Source organism: Colobus angolensis, unplaced genomic scaffold (genome assembly GCF_000951035.1).
Source record: "Colobus angolensis palliatus isolate OR3802 unplaced genomic scaffold, Cang.pa_1.0 Scaffold328, whole genome shotgun sequence".
In the NCBI taxonomy this organism is placed as follows: Eukaryota; Metazoa; Chordata; class Mammalia; order Primates; family Cercopithecidae; genus Colobus; species Colobus angolensis.
In genome coordinates, this window is record NW_012116577.1 from 2,062,805 (window position 1) to 2,083,188 (window position 20,384).

Below are 20,384 nucleotides of genomic sequence, written 5' to 3' on the forward strand. Positions count from 1 at the left end.
ATTAAAGAAAGCATTAAGAAAAAGACTTTAAGCTTGCTTGTCTATATTCTTAGCGTGTGACTCTAGGATTTTTAATTTTTGTGGCTGTATTGAGAGACTTTCACCAGCCTCATCATTTTGCAGGTATGGGATGTGGTCCTTCAGGGTCAGTTGAGAGTGTGTGACATGAGTGGCCTGGTAATGAGGCCAGCACTCTGATTGATCCTACTACAGACCAGAAGAGCAGGGGAAGAGCCAACACCTATCCACATTTCTGATTGGTGCCAGATGAGCAGTGGCAACGAGGCACTGTGCGGCTATGCTCACCAGCGGCCTTTACAACTAAAGGGAGACATAAATAACTAGTCAGTTGACAGACTTTATCTCAGGTTAAAAAAACTGGTTTATCTCTGTTGCCATTGTGGAGGGTAATTTCTGTATATCCCCTTGCTTGACTGCTGGTAAGCACTAGACATCAGTCTCAGGGACTGAATTTTCTGAAATTTGTCAGTAACATCAATATGCTCACATTGCATATAACATAAAGACATGTTTTATTAACCGCTAGCTATAGATTGCCAGTTTTTTGAGGTGAGAAGTGATTTGTTTGACTGGTATGGTTTGTGTAATTGTTCTATACATGCTGGCCTTGCTTACTTAGTACTAGTTTTTTATTGTTAAAATATGTTTGGAAGATGAGAGGCTTGGTGTACTGCACATGGGAACACATTAGCTCATCTGTCTCATCTTCCCCCATCCGACTTTTCTGTTGGAGCTATGTATGCCCAACCACACAGTTTTCCTTACTGTCCCTTAAAAACCGATTGATGAGGAAGACAAGTTCCTGTGTTTTTCTATCTGTAAGGTAAAAAATACCTCTCAAAATAGACTTATGAGATCTATTAAGAGAAACAAAGTAGGTCATATTAATTCCCCCAATTAAAAAACATCAGCTGGGGCCGGGTGCAGTGACTCACACCTGTAATCCCAGCACTTTGGGAGGCCAAGGTGGGCAGATCACAAGGTCAGGAGTTCGAGACCATCGTGCCGAACACGGGTGAAACCCCATCTCTACTAAAAAGACAAAAATATTAGCTGGGCGTGGTGGTGGGCGCCTGTAGTCCCAGCTACTCAGGAGGCTGAGGCAGGGGAATGGCGTGAACCCGGGAGGAGGAGCTTGCAGTGAGCCGAGATCTGCCGCGCCACTGCACTCCAGCCTGGGCAGCAGAGCCGAGACTCTGTCTTAAAAAAAAAAATCATCTGCTGGTGTTTGAATGTTAGAACGTATTCTCTAATATGGCAGTGAGTTTCTGCTTTTTTTTTTTGTCTCTCCCTGCTTTTTTTGTCTCTCCCCGCCTTGTTTTTGAGACAAGCTTCTTGCTCGGTCTTGCTCCGTTGCTGAGGCTGGAGTGCAGGGTGTGACCTCGGCTCGCTCCAACCTCTGCCTCTCAGGATCAAGTGATCCTCGCATCTCAGCTTCCCAAGTAGTTGGGACTACAGGAGTGTGCCACCATGCCCAGCTAATTTGAGATTCTGCTTTACACAGATGGGTCTAAAATTACTTGCTAACAATCTAAGACTGAGTTCAGAACCCAAAATCAGTTTTCAGAGCTTCTAATGAGAGTTACTGCAAAAATGATTAACACTTCAGTATTTCTTTATCCCCAACCTGACGTTGCTATAGTATATGAGGCTCTTTCTTTTGTTTTTAATCAGAACTTTTATACAAATAGATGCTTTCTTATTGTGAAAAGAATTTAAAAACAGGATGTTAACAAAATGCTCCCCAAACCACATCACCACTTAACATTCTGCACCCTAATCCCTTGCTGCTTGGTGGTAGGTTTTTTGTTTTTGTTTTGAGACGGAGTCTTGCTCTGTCGCCCAGGCTGGAGTGCAATGGCGCGTTTTCGGCTCACTGCAACCTCCGCCTCCTGGGTTCAAGCAGTTCTCCTGCGTCAGCCTTCCGAGTAGCTGGGATTACAGGCACCCACCACCACAGCCGGCTAATGTTTTGTAGTTTTGGTAGAGACAGGGTTTCACCATGTTCGCCAGGCTAGTCTTGAACTCCTGACCTCAAGTGATCTGCCCGCCTCGGCCTCCCAAACTGCTGGGATTACAGGCATGAACCACTGCACTTGGCCCTGCTTGGTAGGTTTTTGTAAAATGTATCCTTTCAGACCTTTGCTGCATATTAACAGGCATACAGAAGTACCAGGCAAGTTCATTTTGAAAGGTAAATTAACATGTCTTTCCTTAGAATTGATGTGACTTTTTAGTCACATTTGCCCAAGTGTAGAGTCTTTCTCAATTTAAAACTTGCAGGATGCATTTAAGATATGCAAAATATCTTACTGGCTCTGAGTCCTGGAGAATGTTTACGATGGGTACCAAGAATGTAAATTTCACTGTCATGTATCACCCTCCTAGAGAATGGCAAGATGTTATGTGGGCAGTGTTTTCAAGGTTCATTTAATTTTGCAAAATGGGGTCACATAAAACTTTAAAAATAAATACTATAATAAATTATGATAAGACTGAACCTTCTGTGGCAAACAGAAGTGAGTAGCATAGAGTGCTAATGCCCTGAGATAATCCCCTGGGGGCTCTTCCAGGAAAACAACTGACATCGTGCTATTTTTTCATTGTACTTGGCTGATATTTTTAATATGAAATCAGATTGTAAGACTTTGTTTTAGGATTAAGTCTCTGATTACTTTCTTTATAAATTTTAAGAACGTTAACTCATGTTAGATATTGAGAGTGAAAACCCTGGGATGATTTAGCTGAGTGATTTTTATTATGAGAAAGTCTCTTACAAATTCTTTCACATGGATGGAGAGAGGAAAAAAATCTCCATTCTTTGAAGCAACATTTTATCCTGCCTTCAGACATGGAACCACTTTGATTTCTCATGTTTAAATTGTATTTGGAAGTCAAACTAATATTGTGCTTTGAGGTATGTTGATGTTTTTTCATAAAGCCAATGTGTGAAAAATGTTTCCTGCGTGTTAGATGGTAGGAATAGGGGAATGTGCAAACAAAAGGCTAAAAGATGGACTTACAAAGTTGAGATGTGGCTTTTAAAATAAAAAAGTCGCTTACATGGTGTGGAAGAATCCTGGTATCCTGTCTTTTTGCCTCCCTGTTTGTGACAGATCTCTATCTCACCATCCTCTAAGCTGGGGTTGCCCAACTTTTGTGTGTTTATGTGTTGCTATATCCTATCCTTTGTACATTCAAATCACAATGGCATAGTGCTTCTAAATAGTAATAAGACTTAATCCTTTCTAGAGTTGATGTACACTGTTGATTTTAGGATTTTCCCTTTCCTTCCTGTCAGATGTCTCCAGGCTTATGAAGATAAATATATAGGAGAAATCACACTCTACCATCCAAGAGAGAGTTAAAAATTTAAACTCGAATTCTAGAGAGTTGGTGACATCTATCAGAGGAAGGCCTATGTGAAGTGACCAGTCAAGGGTGATAAATGGGTAGTCAGCTGTGCACAGCCAGCCCTGTGGGCCGTGAGTTACCATGGAAGCACCGAATGGCATTCAGCAATCCCGCATGACTAACCTAGTTTAGCAGCAGGGCCCATGGGCTCCAGCCTGGAAGAAGGTGCTTACAGCCAGATGATACAAGAGCCAACACACTGTCCCACGTCTCACGCCCAACTTGGGCCTTTCTGTTACTATCTTTTCCTCATCCACATATGCTATTTCCTTTTTTAGTGTGAGGGAAAGAGAAAAAGGAATTACTCTCACTAATCCTTACAGAGTTGTGATTTCTTACATTTTACCACAATATTTTAAACACATCCATCCCTACCCCCAGGAAGCATTTGAAAAGTCAGAGTAAATGTGCCCTGACAGGCCCCAGCATGGGGTTGACTAAATGACTGTATTGAGGGGCTGAACAGGCAGCTCTGAATTCCTCAGGATTTTCACCACCTTTCAGAAAGTGAGAGCATCCTGGCACATTTTAGATTTCCAAAGCTTCGTTCAAGCTCTTGTGCTGAGTTAGTGGGTTCGGTCAGTGAAACATCTGTGGCACAGTCCCCCTCTCATGGCTCGAGTGTTTATGTTCTGCAGGTGAGTTTTCACATGTGACTGCTCTCACCGGGCACTGGACACTGAAGCCTGTGGTTCTCCCCATTTTCTAGTACACTTAACTGAAAGGAAAATGTGGAGGAGGTGGCTTGATGGATTGTGTGGAGATCTTTTGATACATCAGGTTGAACCTCAAAGATGGTGGACAGTAGTATGTGATCTGAAGGCAAGAATCTGGCTACTGAAAGGAGAATTATTTCCCTATCTAAATAGATTTTTGTAGACTTCTAGTAGAACCCATGGTGTCTGTGGAGTGGTCAGACTTTGCACCCTCCTTCCCAGGGGCACATCAGAGGCTCTGAAACAAGAATTGTAGTACAGTTTTTATATTTATTTATTTATTTATGAGACAGAGTCTCGCTCTTTAGCCCAGGTTAGAGTGCAGTGGCGTGATCTCGGCTCACTGCAGCCTCCATCTCCTGGGTTCCGACGATTCTCCTGCCTCAGCCTCCCAAGTAGCTGGGATTACAAGCACTCGCCACTACACCCGGCTAATTTTTGTGTTTTTAGTAGAGACAGAGTTTCGCCATGTAGCCCAGGCCGGTCTCAAATCCTTGACCTCAGGTGATCCTCCCACTGCAGCCTCCCAAAGTGCTGGGATTAGAGATGTGAGCCACTGTGTCCAACCCACAGTTTTTATAACTGAAAGAGCCATGTCATGCCATTCGCCATCCTTCTCTCAAAGGGGCCCTCTGTTAGGTCCTTCCCCAAGGACAGGCCTGTGTGAATCAGTTTAATCAAACATCTGTTTTGTGGCTCTGAGATGGCCCTGCTGGCAGAGGTAATACTAAATTGTCGATGTGTACCTCTTTGAGACTAAGGAATTATGAGTGGTTATGAGTTAGCACACTTTAGCACACCTTCTTTGTCTTCACTGCCCTATTTAACGCAGCCTGACAGCTTTGCTAGCAGAACTGTGGCTGAGAGTATAAGCTTTCTTGCTAGGCATTTGAATGTTCAAGTCTGTCATTTGTGAGCAAGTCAATCCCCTCACCGCCCCCCCGCCTTTTTTTTTTAATTGAGACAGAGTTTTGCACTTGTTGCCTAGGCTGGCGTGCAGTGGCACAATCTCCACTCACTGCAAAACCTCCACCTTCTGGGTTCAAACGAGTCTCCTGCCTCAGCCTCCGTAGTAGCGCCCACCACCACACCCAGCTAATTTTTTGTATTTTTAGTGGAAATGGGGTTTTACCATGTTGGCCAGGCTGATCTCGAACTCCTGACCTCAGGCGATCCACCCTCCTCAGCATCAGTTGAGCTGATGCTCACCCAAGTGAGCCCACCAAAGTGGTGGGATTACAGGCGTGAGCCAGCGTGCCCTGCCCTTTTTTTTTTCCCTGAGATGCGGTCTCACTCTGTCGCCTAGGCTGGAGTGCAGTGGCACAATCTTGGCCTACTGCAACCTCTACCTCTCAGATTCAAGTGATTCTCTTGTCTCAGCCTCCCGAGTAGCTGGGATTACAGGTACATGCCACCACATCCAGCTAATATTTTATATTTTTAGTAGCGACAGGGTTTCACCACGTTGGCCAAGCTAGTCTTGAACTCCTGACCTCAAGTGATCTGCCCACCTCGGCCTCCCAAAGTGCTGGGATTACAGGCGTGAGCCACCGCCCCTGGCCGCAAGTCAATATCTGAGCTAGCTTTCTTTCACTTGGAAAATGGGGCTAATAATCCCACTCTCACGGAGTTGTTTTGAAAATTAAATAGAAAACTGATGTGATAGTGCCAAAATCAGTGTTGACTAACATGCTAAGTGATGCCATTCCTTGGCCAGGCTGCTGCTGCTGTTACCATTGCTTTTGTATTTTGGTGATCCCCAAAAAGTATGTGCTGTCTTTCGCCCCTAGAGATCCCTTGGAAACTTGTTCAACATACAAGCCTCAGGCCCCATGTCAGGCCTACTGCCTCAGAAACTCTGCAGGTCTCTGTGATCTGTGTTTTCACAAACCCTCCAACTGACTGACTCAGGTTTGAGAACCTCTTAGCTAATGCAAAGTACTGTCTAAAATCAGCTAAGGAGAACTTGTAACTCACTATATTCTATTAGAAACAGTGGGAAAGAATGGCCAGGCTGATGTTGGGATGTGTTTTTCCTTAACACAGGACTGAAAAAAAACCAAAAACCTACCTTTATTAAAGTGACAGTTAACTTGTAGTTATTGAAAGGTGATTATTGACAGCTGGGCGTGGTGGCTTACACCTGTAATCCCAACACTTTGGGAGGCTGAGGTGGGTGGATCACTTGAGGTCAGGAGTTTGAGACCAGCGTGGCTAACTTGATGAAACCCTCTCTCTACTAAAAATATAAAAATTAGCCAGGTGTGGTGGCAGGTGCATCTAATCCTGTCTACTTGGGAGGCTGAGACTGGAGAATCGCTTGGACCCAGGAGTCAGAAGTTGCAGTGAGCCGAGATCACTGCCCTCCAACCTGGGCGACAGAGTGAGACTCCATCTGGAAAAAAAAAAGAGTTACTACAGAGTTTGTGAATCATGTAGGGCATTTGCTGCTTCCTAAAATTCCCTCATTTAAAAATTTTCCCATTTGCCTCTTCCTTGCTTACACCTTGGTTTAAACAGTGATGTGTATAGGCTGAACAAAGGTTTACTTATGATATGACTAGTGGGTTTATTTTTAAAATTTCATATTCCTTTATCTCAAAATGGAACCAAGAAAAAGGAAATATTCACCAAAGATTTGCCTGGGAGCTTTTAACAGATCATTCCCTAAGCCATTGCAAATTTGCAACAAGAAACCAGAAAGCGATTCAGTGTGACTGGTAAAACAATTTAGTCGCAAGGACAAAGGAGGCAACCCAGAGCAGGGGCTCAAAGCCTACCTCTACTCCTGTGAACTTCCTACCTCTTAGGTCTTCCTTTGCCCTGCCCAGGAGCTTTTGTGAGTTCCACCCAAGAGGGAGTTGTTGGACAGTGTGGGGAGAGCAAGTTTCTTTCACAAAGCCTGGACCTCATAAAACTCATCCTACCAGCGATATCCATGATGTCCTTTTTCACCTCACTAACAGGGCTTTTAGTTGAAGGTGATGGTGAATCATAAAAAGAAAATTTGTCTCAGAATAGGTGTAGAATTACATGTCTGCCGATAAAATCTTAGTCTGGGTTTTTTTTATTTTTATTTTTTGACACTAATGAAGTAAAACCTTAATTAACTAGAATCCTTAATTTAATAGGATTTCCTCCCTGTGGGAGACTTCTTGATTTTAGAATCATGTAGTAATAAACTAGTGTTAGGAATTCTGTGAAAGAATGGCTTAATTGGGTTCTTCTGGTTATTTCTGTAGCAATTTTCAATATTTTGGAATGAAAATCTGGAAGTATGGGAGAAACCCAACTGATGCTGAGATAAGGCTAATACAAGGCTGAGTTGTTTGATTTAAAAATATTTTAGTAATGTAAATTTGTTAAAGGAAAATTGAGTGTGTGGAATTGATGAGAAAGTTAAGGACTCTGAGCAGCCTGTTAGTTGAGGTGTAACTGTTTACACCCCCCCTTTTGGATCCTGGACTGAGAATTGCCATTTGGAGTTCCCTTCTCTGAGACAAAGGTAGCATTTATTTAGAAGGGGTGGAGCTCTGCCCTGTGAAGTGGAGCCTAAGGCTGAAGACTGACTAGCTGTAGGGACTCCTCTGTTGTAAGTGGCATATCAGGAGGGGAGAGCTCCCTTGGTGGTGAGAAGAGCCAAGCAGACAAACACATGCTCATGGTAAGCTTCCCCCCACCCACTCACCCATCGGCCTGTCTTGACTGCTGCAAGGTGCATGCACTGGATAGTTTGGGAGAAGAGAAGCTTAGTTGCTCAGAGGATGGTTGCCTGCTTAGCTCCTCCCTGCAAACTGGCTCAAAGTGGCTGTAAAACAAGTTTGAAGGAAAGTTATTTCCTGATCAATCTGATTACTTGGCTTCTATGGTTATATGCTAATGGCGTATGATCTTTTGAACCAACAAGAGGAATTACCAAAATCATAAAACAATTGAAAGGAATTGAGTATCATCAAGTCCAGTGTGCTACTGCCAACCAGAAGTAAGTTTAACTCTCTGAAACAGGTGAGACTCAGACTCCATTGCAGAAGACTCCATGACCAGTTTCTAGTTCAGCAGCAGCTCCTTTTCAGTATTTTGACTAGCATAAATTATTAACTTTGTGGTTTTAAGAGTTATTTTAAAATCTGATAATTGCAATATCCATCGTCTAGGAAAAGTTTTTGATACACACAGGTCTGAGAAGATAATTCTTTTTTTTTTTTTGAGACAGAGTCTTGCTCTGTCGCCCTGGCTGGAGTACAGTGGTGCAATCTCAGCTCACTGCAGCCTCTGCCTCCTGGGTTCAAGCGATTCTCCTGCCTCAGCCCCCCCCCGAGTAGCTCGCACTACAGACACATGCCACCACACCCAGCTAATTTTTGTATTTTTAGTAGAGACAGGGTTTCACCATGTTGGCCAGGATGGTCTTGATCTCTTGACCTCGTGATCCACCCGCCTCAGCCTCCCAAAGTGCTAGGATTACAGGTCTGAGCCACTGTGCCCGGCCTAAGGAGATTGTTATTTACCACATTGTAGCGAATTCAGTCAGGCAGCTAATTTCTCTCTGTGCATCCTATTCCCATAGATTAAAAGGCTATAGAAATGCCACATTACTTTTTAGATGATTTTTAAAAATAAAAATATGTATGTGTCTTCCAGAGTTAAATCTTTTTTAAAGAGTTAAGTTTATAAAAATATTTAAGTGTAGTGGCTGTTTTTTAATCTAAAAGTATTGAATGATTAGCTTCTGTGCAGAGTACCATGCTGTAGCACCAGGAGAGGTGCTACATTTGGGAGGTTCTTTTCTGATGGAGTTCATGTGCTAGGGGAGAGGGGAGGAGGAGAGAGAACTAACTGATGTGTTAAGTAAGCACATACTTGGTGGATTTGAGGAAGCCTTTACCTTTAGAGTGAGTGACACTCGAATCATTCCAGAGATTTGCTGGAAGCTGAAAATTAAGGATGGGGATGTGTGGTGGAGAGAGAGGGAGTGGAAATTTGTGGCTGGAATGAAATCATCAAAGTCTAGGATATCACTGAGGAATGGGGAGTAGTCAGGTGTGACTGGAATATAGAGGTGGTTTGTAAGAGAGTCATACTTCCTAGGGAAGCTGGCTCTGGAAGAATTGATTTCAGTAAAGAGAGCCTGATGGAAATTAGAGCAAGAGGCTGCCTTGCAGGGTATGTTCAGGGGATGGAGGTGACTGACTGACTGTCAGGTAGAATGCATGTGGCCTGCAGGGGGACAGTGGATAATTTCTAGAGAGTAGATCTGCATCAGATTACAGGGGAATTTTAATGCCAAAGCAAGAATTTAGAGGTTATTCAGCAGTAGTAAAGAGCCATCAAATCCTTGTTATTTTAAAATATGGATGGTGACATGAGAACCAGGGCCTTAAATCAGGTCTCTTTTCATGAGAAGGCTGAATTAAAGGGATAAGATGTGGGGGAGGCAGGGAGACCAGTAGACTCTTGTCAGAGGAAATAAGAGAAGTCAGAAGAGGGCAAAGAGGCTGGGAAAGGGGGTGGGGAAGGGTGTCTGACATCAGGGCTAGAATTTCCAAAGGTACCGACAGCCTTAACTAGACAATCAAATATTTTCCTGTTTGTTCAAACGGCATTGGGAGAAAACATTCAGTAGATTCCCTAGGAGCAAGTCTATGAAGACAGAAGTCATTTTATAGTTCTTATGTCACTTTTTAATCATACATTGCATGTGAGGGCTGGGAAGTGGCCCATGGTGCCGATAGTGAGGCAAGCCCACTTTTGGTTTATGTGTTGGCTAGAACTGCACTTCCTTTGGTCTCCATCTCTAATTTGTTTCTCGGTGAATATCATTTAACCCCTTTGGTGCCAGGGCTGATTTAGGATACATTTTTATGTGGTTTAAGTAGGGCAGTCAGATTATAAAGCATTCTCCGTAGGTAGAGCTGACATCTATAATTGGATTTTCTCATCCCTGACATTTGAAATGAGAAATAAAAATCATTTTTTGTGGGGTTTACATGCCAAGACACTCCCAGTAGAGCAGGCTGAGAAAGTAAATGCTGTTTTGGGTGCCTGGTAATCTTTTAATTATGAAATAAGCCTTTTGATTTTAATCTTTCCAAATGTACGCTACTGATCCAGGAAAGCAGCCTTTCTAAAGTTCACATCCTGCTGAGTCCTGCAGATGAAAAGCTTCCACCTCTACCCCATATTTTGCAAGCTGAAAATAAAAATATCATTAATCTTGTCTCAGTTCCACTGCTGCCTATAAAAGGCTGTTCAGTTTGGAATCAGTTCTGAGCCATGATGGAGACCATAGCCCAGAGTGAATGCTTGGGTTTTGGGAGCCAGGACCCCAGGCTGGAGGGTCACAGCCAAGTGACTGAGGCCTCAGCCTAAGGCTGGGTTAAGGAACTTAGGCTTTCTTTAAATCACAGCCATTATCATTGCTTCTTCCCAGACCTGTCCTCGCCTCCCTTCTCGCATGTATGTATGCATGACAAAACTTGGAGACTGATAAATTTTATTGTTTTCGTTCTTTTGTGGCATCTGAAACAGTTTGTACAATGACGACAGAAACCTGCTTCGAATTAGAGAGAAGGAAAGACGCAACCAGGAAGCTCACCAAGAGAAAGAGGCATTTCCTGAAAAGATTCCCCTTTTTGGAGAGCCCTACAAGGTATTTACTGAATACTAGAAGTTGAAGGTCTGATTTATCACAATATTGAACCCTATGATGAAACAATTCAGTATAATTGAGTTCGAACAAGGGTCACAGCTGTGAAAATAAGATAACTTATTCTGCCTTATTCTAGAGATTTTTGAAAACAAAGTATGAAAATTCTCTGAACGTTGTTAGTCAGAATTACCAAAGCTTGTGGTTTTCTTTTGTAATGTTAGTCTTCTACAGTTAGTAATATGTGTCCATGATAGTCTTCTCAACAGGGGAATTGAGTTAAAATGGCACATTAAATTCTACATGTCATACATTAAGTTCAGAGTTTTTTCCTTAATAGTATTATATAACGTGGTTTGTTAAATGGTAGTTTTCCTTAGTTTTTTTCATTCTCAAATTCTCCTTTTTTTTCAGACAGCAAAAGGTGATGAGCTGTCTAGTCGAATACAGAACATGTTGGGAAACTACGAAGAAGTGAAGGAGTTCCTTAGTACTAAGTCCCACACTCATCGGTTGGATGCTTCTGAAAATAGATTGGGAAAGCCGAAATATCCTTTAATTCCTGACAAAGGGAGCAGCATTCCATCCAGCTCCTTCCACACTAGTGTCCACCACCAGTCCATTCACACTCCTGTGTCTGGACCACTCTCTGTTGGCAACATTAGCCACAATCCAAAGATGGCGCAGCCAAGAACTGAACCAATGCCAAGTCTCCATGCCAAAAGCTACGGCCCACCAGACAGCCAGCACCTGACCCAGGATCGCCTTGGTCAGGAGGGATATGGCTCTAGTCATCACAAGAAAGGTGACCGAAGAGCTGACGGAGACCACTGTGCTTCAGTGACAGACTCCGCTCCAGAGAGGGAGCTTTCTTCCTTAATCTCCTCTTTGCCTTCCCCAGTTCCCCCTTTGTCACCTATACATTCCAACCAGCAAACTCTTCCCCGGACGCAAGGAAGCAGCAAGGTTCATGGCAGCAACAGCAACAGTAACAGTAAAGGCTGTTGCCCAGCCAAATCTCCCAAGGACCTAGCAGTGAAAGTCCATGATAAAGAGACCCTTCAAGACAGTTTGGTGGCCCCTCCCCAGCCACCTTCTCAGACATTTCCACCTCCCTCCCTTCCCTCAAAAAGTGTTGCAATGCAGCAGAAGCCCACGGCTTATGTCCGACCCATGGATGGTCAAGATCAGGCTCCTAGTGAATCCCCTGAACTGAAACCACTGCCGGAGGACTATCGACAGCAGACCTTTGAAAAAGCAGACTTGAAAGTGCCTGCCAAAGCCAAGCTCACCAAACTGAAGATGCCTTCTCAGTCAGTTGAGGTGTGTGGAATTTCTTATCTTGGGCAATTCCGATTCAAAGACGGATTTGAGATGAAAATGTCCGGCGGATGTGGGGCAAGGTGGGGAGGTTAGTCCGTGGCTTTTGGGTAGGGGGAGTTCTTTTTGGCTTTAGGATCTTGTTAATAACCCATGAAAACCTCAGCTCTGAGATGGACAACTGATTATAGATATTGAAATGCAGTTTGCAGAAAGGTTTAGAGAACCTTTTTGTTGAGCCAAAATTTATATACAGTAAAGCATAGAGATCATTAGAGTACAGTTTGTGTTTTGAAAAATAGATACACCTGTAGGATCCCAAACCCAATCAAGATAGAGAAGATTTCGGTTACCAGAAAGTTTCAGAAAGGTTTTCAGGTGTCTTTATTTATTGTTTTGGGAGACACTGGGATAACAATGTGAAGAAGAAAGTTTTTTGATTAATACCTCCTCAGACCCAGTTAGTTTTTCCTGAGATCTAAACTGTAAAAAAGTAAAAACAAGATGACAGAGTCTCTTAATTTTTATTATTTTAAAAGGACTTATTCCCTGTAAATTGTAAGGAACTTTGTAACTAAAGTTCTGTTCTAATATTTTATTATTTATCACCTAAAAAAGAAGAGTGGGTGTATGGTGACATTTCACTTGAGAGTGAGTCACAAATATAATACAGAATGTTGTTCAACTATGGGTTTTAAAAGTAACCCAAATGCTGTACTTCTTAAAACCAAGAAAAAAAAAATTTCTTTTTCTACTCTGTGGATGAACAGCAGCATTGTGTTTCAATGAGGAGAATCAGAGCATACATCCTATCACTGAAAGTTTAAAGTGGTACCAGTTTCTCCAAAATTAAGATTAGTAGTCCGAAGTGAAATGTTTGAAGTGAATTTTAAAACTTATCTTTTAATGTAAAGTCTATGGTTTAGTTACATCTATTGTATAAACATTCTAATTTGCATCTCCATTGCTCAAAGACATTTGTGCCATCCAGATATGTCTTACATAATGCCAGAAGGTAAAATTCCTTAGGTGGGGGCGTGATTCCTACCCGGAAAGATAACTTTTATCTTCCAGGAGGACAACCTGTAACTTTCTGGTGTCAGCTTCTGGTTTAGAAGAGGGAGGTTGGGGTGCTGTTCTCACTGAGCTCTTGAGCTGTGTGCTTCCAGATGTCTTCTGAATGCCACTTGTTTAGGAAAAATAAGAAGGAAGGACTAAAAGCAATGGTAGAAATGACCAAGATGGCAGAACTGCACCTCCGATCCTAACTTACAAAGATTTAATGCATTGAGCCATTTATTGAACATATTGTGCTGTGACGGAGGAAGGAGTAGGCAGCTGAATGAAGGCAAAATAAAGTGAGATTCTCTCTCCTCAAAACAGTCACTCCGCCTGCCTTATAATTCAGGCAGTAAAGACCTCAATGATAGTTTCTTTGCTTTCTTTATCAAATAGGGTTAGCTGTATGTTCCCAGTTTAAAAAAAAAAAGGGTGGGACAACTTAACATTCTTTCTAAAAATAACCTAAAAAAATTGCCTTAAAACAATTTTTAGACAAATTAGCAAATATTTACATTGTCTACCAAATGCCCAACCATATGCTTAAGTGCAAGATTCTGTGCCAGAGAAAGCAGTCCTTGCTGCAGGACAGATTAGTCTAGTGTAGAGATCAGCCTACACTTATGAACAATTAGAGAACAATTGAGTTTTCTCTCTCTGGAACTAGGTACTTAAAGAACCTGTGTAATTCAGCCCTAGGTTTCCTAGTAGATTTTTCTGGGAGAGGATTCCAGTTAACTTACTGCTTTCTTGGGTGGAAATAAGTAGGCTGAGTTGAGATTCTTCAGTGTCATAAAACCCCTTATATTTAATACGTATTTCGAACATAGGACTATGTTAATTGGCTCTTACATGTTTTCTGAGGAACAAAATCCTCCATAAATTTGGTTATTGAAGAATGGGGGTTTTCTTGGCACCAGTGCATCTGCTATCAACGATGGAGTAGAAGTAAACCTTTCATCTGCAGCCTCTGTTCAGTCAGCATTTTCTTTAATGCGATGGTTCCCTCTGGTCTCGGCCAGAGTTCTCATGCCAGGCAGTGGCAGCTGTGGTGCCAACTGCCTGGGAGCCCCGTGGCGCTGTTGGTGAGTGGGAGGATGGAACTGAGGGGGTCAGACAGATGGAGGGCTCTAGGTGACCCATGTAAGGACAAATTAGGAGCCAAGAGCGTGGAATGAAGGAGTCGTCAATCCGGGAAGCAGGGATCTTGGAGTTCTCTGGCCAGGTTTTGGATTTGATTTTGCTCTTTTAACAAAGATCTCATATTTCACAGACTTAACATTAATTTTCTGTTTACACACTTAGCAAAATGGGTATTTTTGAAAGTTTTAAAAATATACTTGAATTTTAAATTTCAAATTTTAATATTTCTTGTGAATCCAAGGATGATTATTCTGGTGAACCCAAGGAAAGTGTAGAGATGTGGGACCAAAAATGTGGGAATTGGCCCCAGAGCAGGTAAACTTTGAATATAGGTGAGAATATTAGCAATAGCCTGGGTTAGTTTTGGGTTTGGGGCAGAAGGGGAAGCTGGCTCTTGGTAGAGCTGGGAGAAGGGGGTGTGGGAGTAGCTGAGTGATTTTCCTTTATTTGCTTAATTGGTCCTAAGGCAAGTCAGGAAATTTTCTCTTGCCTAGCACTCTGAGTGTGAAGATAGTTCTGTTTTGTGGTTTGTTTCATTTCTCCCCTACCCCTTCCCACTGCTTCTGTGAAATAGTAATTTTACAAATGAACCCAAATTGGAAAGCCACTCTATTTTTTGTGTTTTATGTTCCTTCATTCTCTAGCCACCTAAGTGTGGATTCTTTACTCCCTGTCCTTTCCTTTCCCCTCATGGGAAATACTTCATTTTATATTTTAGTTGATACTGTAAAAACTCATATTCTTCTCTGGGATAAGTCTATCTCAGAATTAAAGTGTAGTTCTTCCAAAGATCCTAAGGGAAAAAATTATCAAAAGGTCGATTTCTGACTAGAAGCCTGGACCACAAAAGTCTGCACTTGGTTTTCTCTGGGAGTGTCTGTTTTAGTTATACGTCAACTGGAAGATGTCTAGCAGTGTGAAGTGACCAATCTGAGGCCAGGCCCAGAACTCCCTGATCTCACGTAGATCCCTTCCAGCTGCGGAGTTGCCACATCAGAGGTGGACCTGCCCAATTGGAAGACTGGGATTTCTTTATATCACTCTTTTCTATCTAGAGATAACAAGTGAAAGAGAGAGAAGCCGTGGTATCTCTGTGAGTGCTCATGCACGTGGACCCTGAGGCTGGGGGCATTGGGATGGAATGTGGAGGTGGGGAGGTCTGCCTAGATAGAGGTTTCAGATAGAGGATTTATGTGCTAGATAGGCTTTTTATTGAAAAGGAGAAATGGAATAAGCAGAGATGGGTATACCAAATCATATACTGAATTTAGAATGTTTGAATTTTAAAGCTAAGGGCACAGCTCTTTCATTTTACAAATAAGGTCTAAAAGGGTAAAGTCCTTCATTTTGCAAAAAGTTGTAGTTAATATCAGAGCCAGAGCTAGAACTTTTGACTTGAGTTAGAGTTAGTTCTTTTGACTTGCTGTTTGGTGGCAGCATTGGTGGCAGTGGTGACATGTTTGTGTTTTTGACCAGAAGAGTTGTGCTTTGTCACCCAGACTGAACCTAACAGCAGAACCATGGAGGATACAGTGAGTTTTATTTCCTCTTGTGTTTCTTGGCCTCACTTTTATCTTTCATCATTCCTCCTTTTCTTTTCCCTTTCTTTGTTTCTTTCTTTGTTTCCTTCCTTCCTTCTTTCTTTTTTAACTTATCCTTTCAACAAACTGGTATTTTGTTTATTTTGTTTTGTTTTTTGAGACAGAGTCTTGCTCTGTCTCTAGGCTGGAGTGCAATGGCACAATCTTGGCTCACTGCAGCCTCAACCTCCTGGATTCAAGTGATCCTCCTGCCTCAGCCTCCCATGTAGCTGGGACTACAGGCGTGTGCCGCCATGCCCAGCTAATTTTTTGTATATATATATTTTTATTGGAGATGGGGTTTCACCATGTTGGCCAGGATGGTCTCAATCTCTTGACCTCATGATCCGCCCGCCTCAGCCTCCCAAAGTGCCGGGATTACAGATGTGAACCACTGCGCCCGGCCCAACAAACTGATATTAACCTTCCACTGTGTTCCATGCACTGTACTAGGCTCTTGGTGATACAGCTGAGATCAAGCTAGACAGATCCCTGGTCTCATAGACCATCTATTCTTTTTTTTTTTTTTTTTTTGAGATGGAGTCTCGCTCTGTTCCCCAGGCTGGAGTACAATGGCGCGATCTTGGCTTACTGCAAGCTTTGCCTCCCGGGATCATGCCATTCTCCTGCCTCAGCCTCCTGAGTAGCTGGGACTACAGGTGCCCGCCACCACGCCCGGCTAATTTTTTTGTATTTTTAGTAGAGACGAGGTTTCACCATGGTCTCAATCTCCTGACCTTGTGATCTGCCCACCTCGGCCTCCCAAAGTGCTGGGATTACAGGCGTGAGCCACCGCGCCCAGCCATAGACCATCTATTCTAATGGGGAGCATTGATAATACAGATACAATGAAATCATAGGCATTGATAAGAGTGCCGCAAGAAGTGAAGAGGGTGATGAGGATGAGATGAATCAGAGGAGGCTGACTTAAAAGTGGTGGTCAGCACAGGATGCTCTGAAGAGGCACCTTTCACAGAGACATGGAAGATGAACATGTGTCAGTCATGCAGAGCTCAGAGATGTATTTCATTTCAGGCAGAGGAAACAAGTGTGAAGGCCTGAACTTAGGAAAAGGAATGGCCTTGTTAATCCCAGCACATTGGGAGGCCAAGGTGGGAGGATCACTTGAACCCAGGAGTTCAAGACCAGCCTGGGCAACATAGTGAGATGCTGTCTCTATAAAAAAAATTAAAAAGTTTTCTCAGCTACTGGGAAAAAATTAGAAGTAGTTCCAGCTACTCAGGAGGCTGAGATAGGAGGATCATTTGAGCCTGAGAGGCTGAGTTTGTAGTGAGTCGAGATACTGCCACTGAACCCCAGCCTGAGCGACAGCAGGACCCTGTCTCAACTGCCCCTGCCACCCAAAATAAACAGAAATGAGGGGAGTATGGTTGGAACACTGAGAGTGAGGGGAGGATGTGAGATGGGACTGGAGACATGGGCAGTAGTAAGACCATGGAGGCCTTATTGGCCATGAAAGGGCATTTGAGTATTATTTGTGATGGAGACCACTGGATAATGTTGAGCAGGGGAGGGACATACCTACTTTTTTTTTTTTTTTTTTTTTTTTTTTAAAAAACTGTAACTCTGGCTCCTGGGTGGGAAATGGATGAGAAGGGCAAAGGTGGAAGCCTGGAGACCAGTTGGGAGATGGGAAATGATACTGGCTTAGGGTAGGATAGTAGCCATGTACATGGTGCGAAGTGGACAAATTCTGAATTTGTTAGGCAGGGAACTGATAGGGCTCTGTGACTGACAGAAGATATGAGTGGCCTGAGGTGAGGGAAGGTATGGCATCAAACAAGGCTGGTAGGCTTTTTACTTGAAAGGCAAGGATGGTGGGATGATACCAGGTACTGAGAGGGAAATGACCTGGAAAACTAAGAACTCTGGTTGGGTCATATATTAAGATCATGTGTTAAGTTTGAGATGCTGCTATGCATCCAGGTAGAGATGACAAGTGGCAGTCATAAATAGCAGTCTAACTCTGGGAAAATGTCAAGACTGGAAATAATTTGGGATTTGTTTGTGTTTATTTAGTAGGTATCTAAAACCTTGGGACTGAGCATGTGTAACTAAGAATCCTTCTATGGTCTTACTTAATTCCTCCTCCAGATCAGTCTAGTTTTGAGTCCTGATTGTGACTGATTTCTGCAAAGCAATTACTCTCTTCCTTGTAGCCTCTTGTGGCATCATGTTAGGAACGTTTTGTTGCCACATGCTTGCATCTAATTTCTGAGACCCAAGTGCACATTCATTGTTGGACCACTTTGATTCATTGCAGCTCTTAAGTTGAGCCTCCTATTTTCAATCAACTACCAGCCTAACAACTGCATGAATTAACCCACAGTGGAAAACTGTGTGATAGTGATTCACTTTGCATTCACATGTACAAACATTCTTTCCTACTTCCATATTTAACTGAAACCTCAAGAAGAGGAACTTCCCTATTACCAGATGATTTAAACCTTCAGGCAGTTTACTTCTGGATATGCCGATGGTGCATATCCTGCTCCTGCACCTCTCAAAACACATTTAAGCTGCTCACTCTCTCACAAACACATCATGTATTCAGCATTTTAACCAAAATATCTCGAGCCCCTGTTGTGTGCCAGGCCTGGTTCTGGGGATGAGGTTACAATGGTGGGCAAAACCAGGTGCTTCCAGTCCTCTTGGACCTTAACTGTCCAGTTAGAAACTGACATTAGTCAACTAATCACTCAGATCCATGTAAAAGAAGCTTTGACAAGTGCTATAAGGGAAACTACAAGCTATTCTAAGAGCTGTAAGAGGGGATTGTGACTTAGAACTAAGTAGCTGAGTAAGGCTTCTCTGAGGAAGTACTATTTGCGGAAGTACTATTCGAATGAGAGCTGAAGGTGAGTAGGAATGGCCCAAGTGAGGGGTGTTGGGGCTTAAGCAGTGTCAGTATTCCAGGAAGAAGGAATAGCATGTGCCACTGGCTTATGCCACACCGTGTGCAGAGACCATTAGATAATTCTTCCCAGGATATAAGCCCAGTACCATAGATCAAAGGGAATTTTTCATTTATTCTGAAACTTGGCAGCACATCAGAATCACCTGGGAAGCCTGTTAAAAACACAAATTGTTAAAAATAAAAATTCCCAGGCCCTCCCCTAGGTGGCCTGAGGAAACTATATCTCTTGCAGTTTGATCTGTAGCCTGGAAATGACAACTGTTCCGGAAAAGTTGGTGGGCCAAAGGGAGCTGGGGGGGCCCTCCCAGTGGCTCAAGAAGCCCCCCCACCATGTGGGTCTCAGGCGCAAGGATCACACTGAACTGATAGATGGGGCTTTCATTCCTGAGTAGGATGTCAGAGTAGCCTCAGGGGAGAAACACAGGAGTGGGATCCCCAAGACTCCTCTTTTCCTCCGCAGCTCATGTTTTTCTTTGTTCTGCCCCCAACATTTTCAAGCATAGGGAAGGTAGAAGATTATGACACAGTCTTATCTAGCTTTTCAGGTTCTGTTTTCTAAAAATGTTTTGTTATGGTAACTCTAGATTCTGTAAGCTGGACCTCAGTGAGCCTGGGCAGACCTACATGACCTAAATGTGTTAGGAAATTGATAGCAGAGTAAAGTTATCAGTGTGCAGAATTCCCTGCTGCCATGGGTGGTGCCTGGAGCAGATGACTTCCAAACCGCTTGTAAGAAAGCATGAAGAATAAGTCACCTGCACTTTAGAGGCCAAATTTTAAACCTGAAAAGATCTAAATATAAAAGTTTTAAAATAGTGACAGGCAAGTTTTTTAGAGCAGAAGCTGTAAACAAGCGGCCTGAGGGCTAGGTTGGGCCTGCAGACAAATTATTTTGTTTGGCCTGTAGGACTTGTTTTCTTTTCTTTCTCCTTACTCTCCCTACCACCCCCCACACTTTTAGCCAGTATTTACAAACTGGAGAATTCAGGGGAAAAAATCAGATTATTGGCTGAGTAGAGGCAATTTCTGGAACCTGGCAATCTTTTAATTTTATTTATTAAAAATTTTCTTTTTAGAGACAGTCTCTCTCTCTGTCAACTGGGCTGGAGTGCAGTGGCACAATCACAGCTCACGTCAGCCTTAAACTCCTGGGTTCAAGCAATGCTCCACCTTTACCATCCTGAGTAGCTAGGACTGCAGGCACACGGCACCGTGCTTGGCTGATTTATTTTTATTTTTTGTAGAGACAAGGTCTTGTGGTGTTGCCCAGGCTGAACCTGGCAGTCTTTTGAAGAAACACTTTAAACTCTGAAGGAAACTTTTTAAGTAATATAGACACAATATTTTTGAAAAGCTCTTAAATTGCTAAAAAAAAAATAAGTTAATGCAAAGAATAGAATTGCTTGTAGTAGCCCAAGAGGAGAGCATAAAATTGAAACTGAAAGAATTTTTTGGGTGTTATTAATTGGAATTGTTTTTACTTTGTGCATTTCACTCTCTATTCCTTCTTGAAAATGTCCGAAGTACATTTAGTACCAGGATAAGAA

General features: G+C 42.8%; 1 protein-coding gene across 3 annotated transcripts in view; it reads left to right on the forward strand.

Annotated features, from left to right (window-relative positions):
* AFF1 (AF4/FMR2 family, member 1) overlaps positions 1 to 20,384 on the forward strand; it is a 212,722-nt gene that overhangs the window by 103,971 nt on the left and 88,367 nt on the right. For 2 of the 3 annotated variants that reach the window (XM_011951799.1, XM_011951800.1), the window contains 2 exons: positions 10,680 to 10,800; positions 11,212 to 12,120. In XM_011951799.1, coding sequence (XP_011807189.1) covers positions 10,680 to 10,800; positions 11,212 to 12,120 — 1,030 coding nt within the window. The remainder of the gene's footprint in view (positions 1 to 10,679; positions 10,801 to 11,211; positions 12,121 to 20,384) is intronic. The other variant, XM_011951801.1, reaches the window with a different exon arrangement.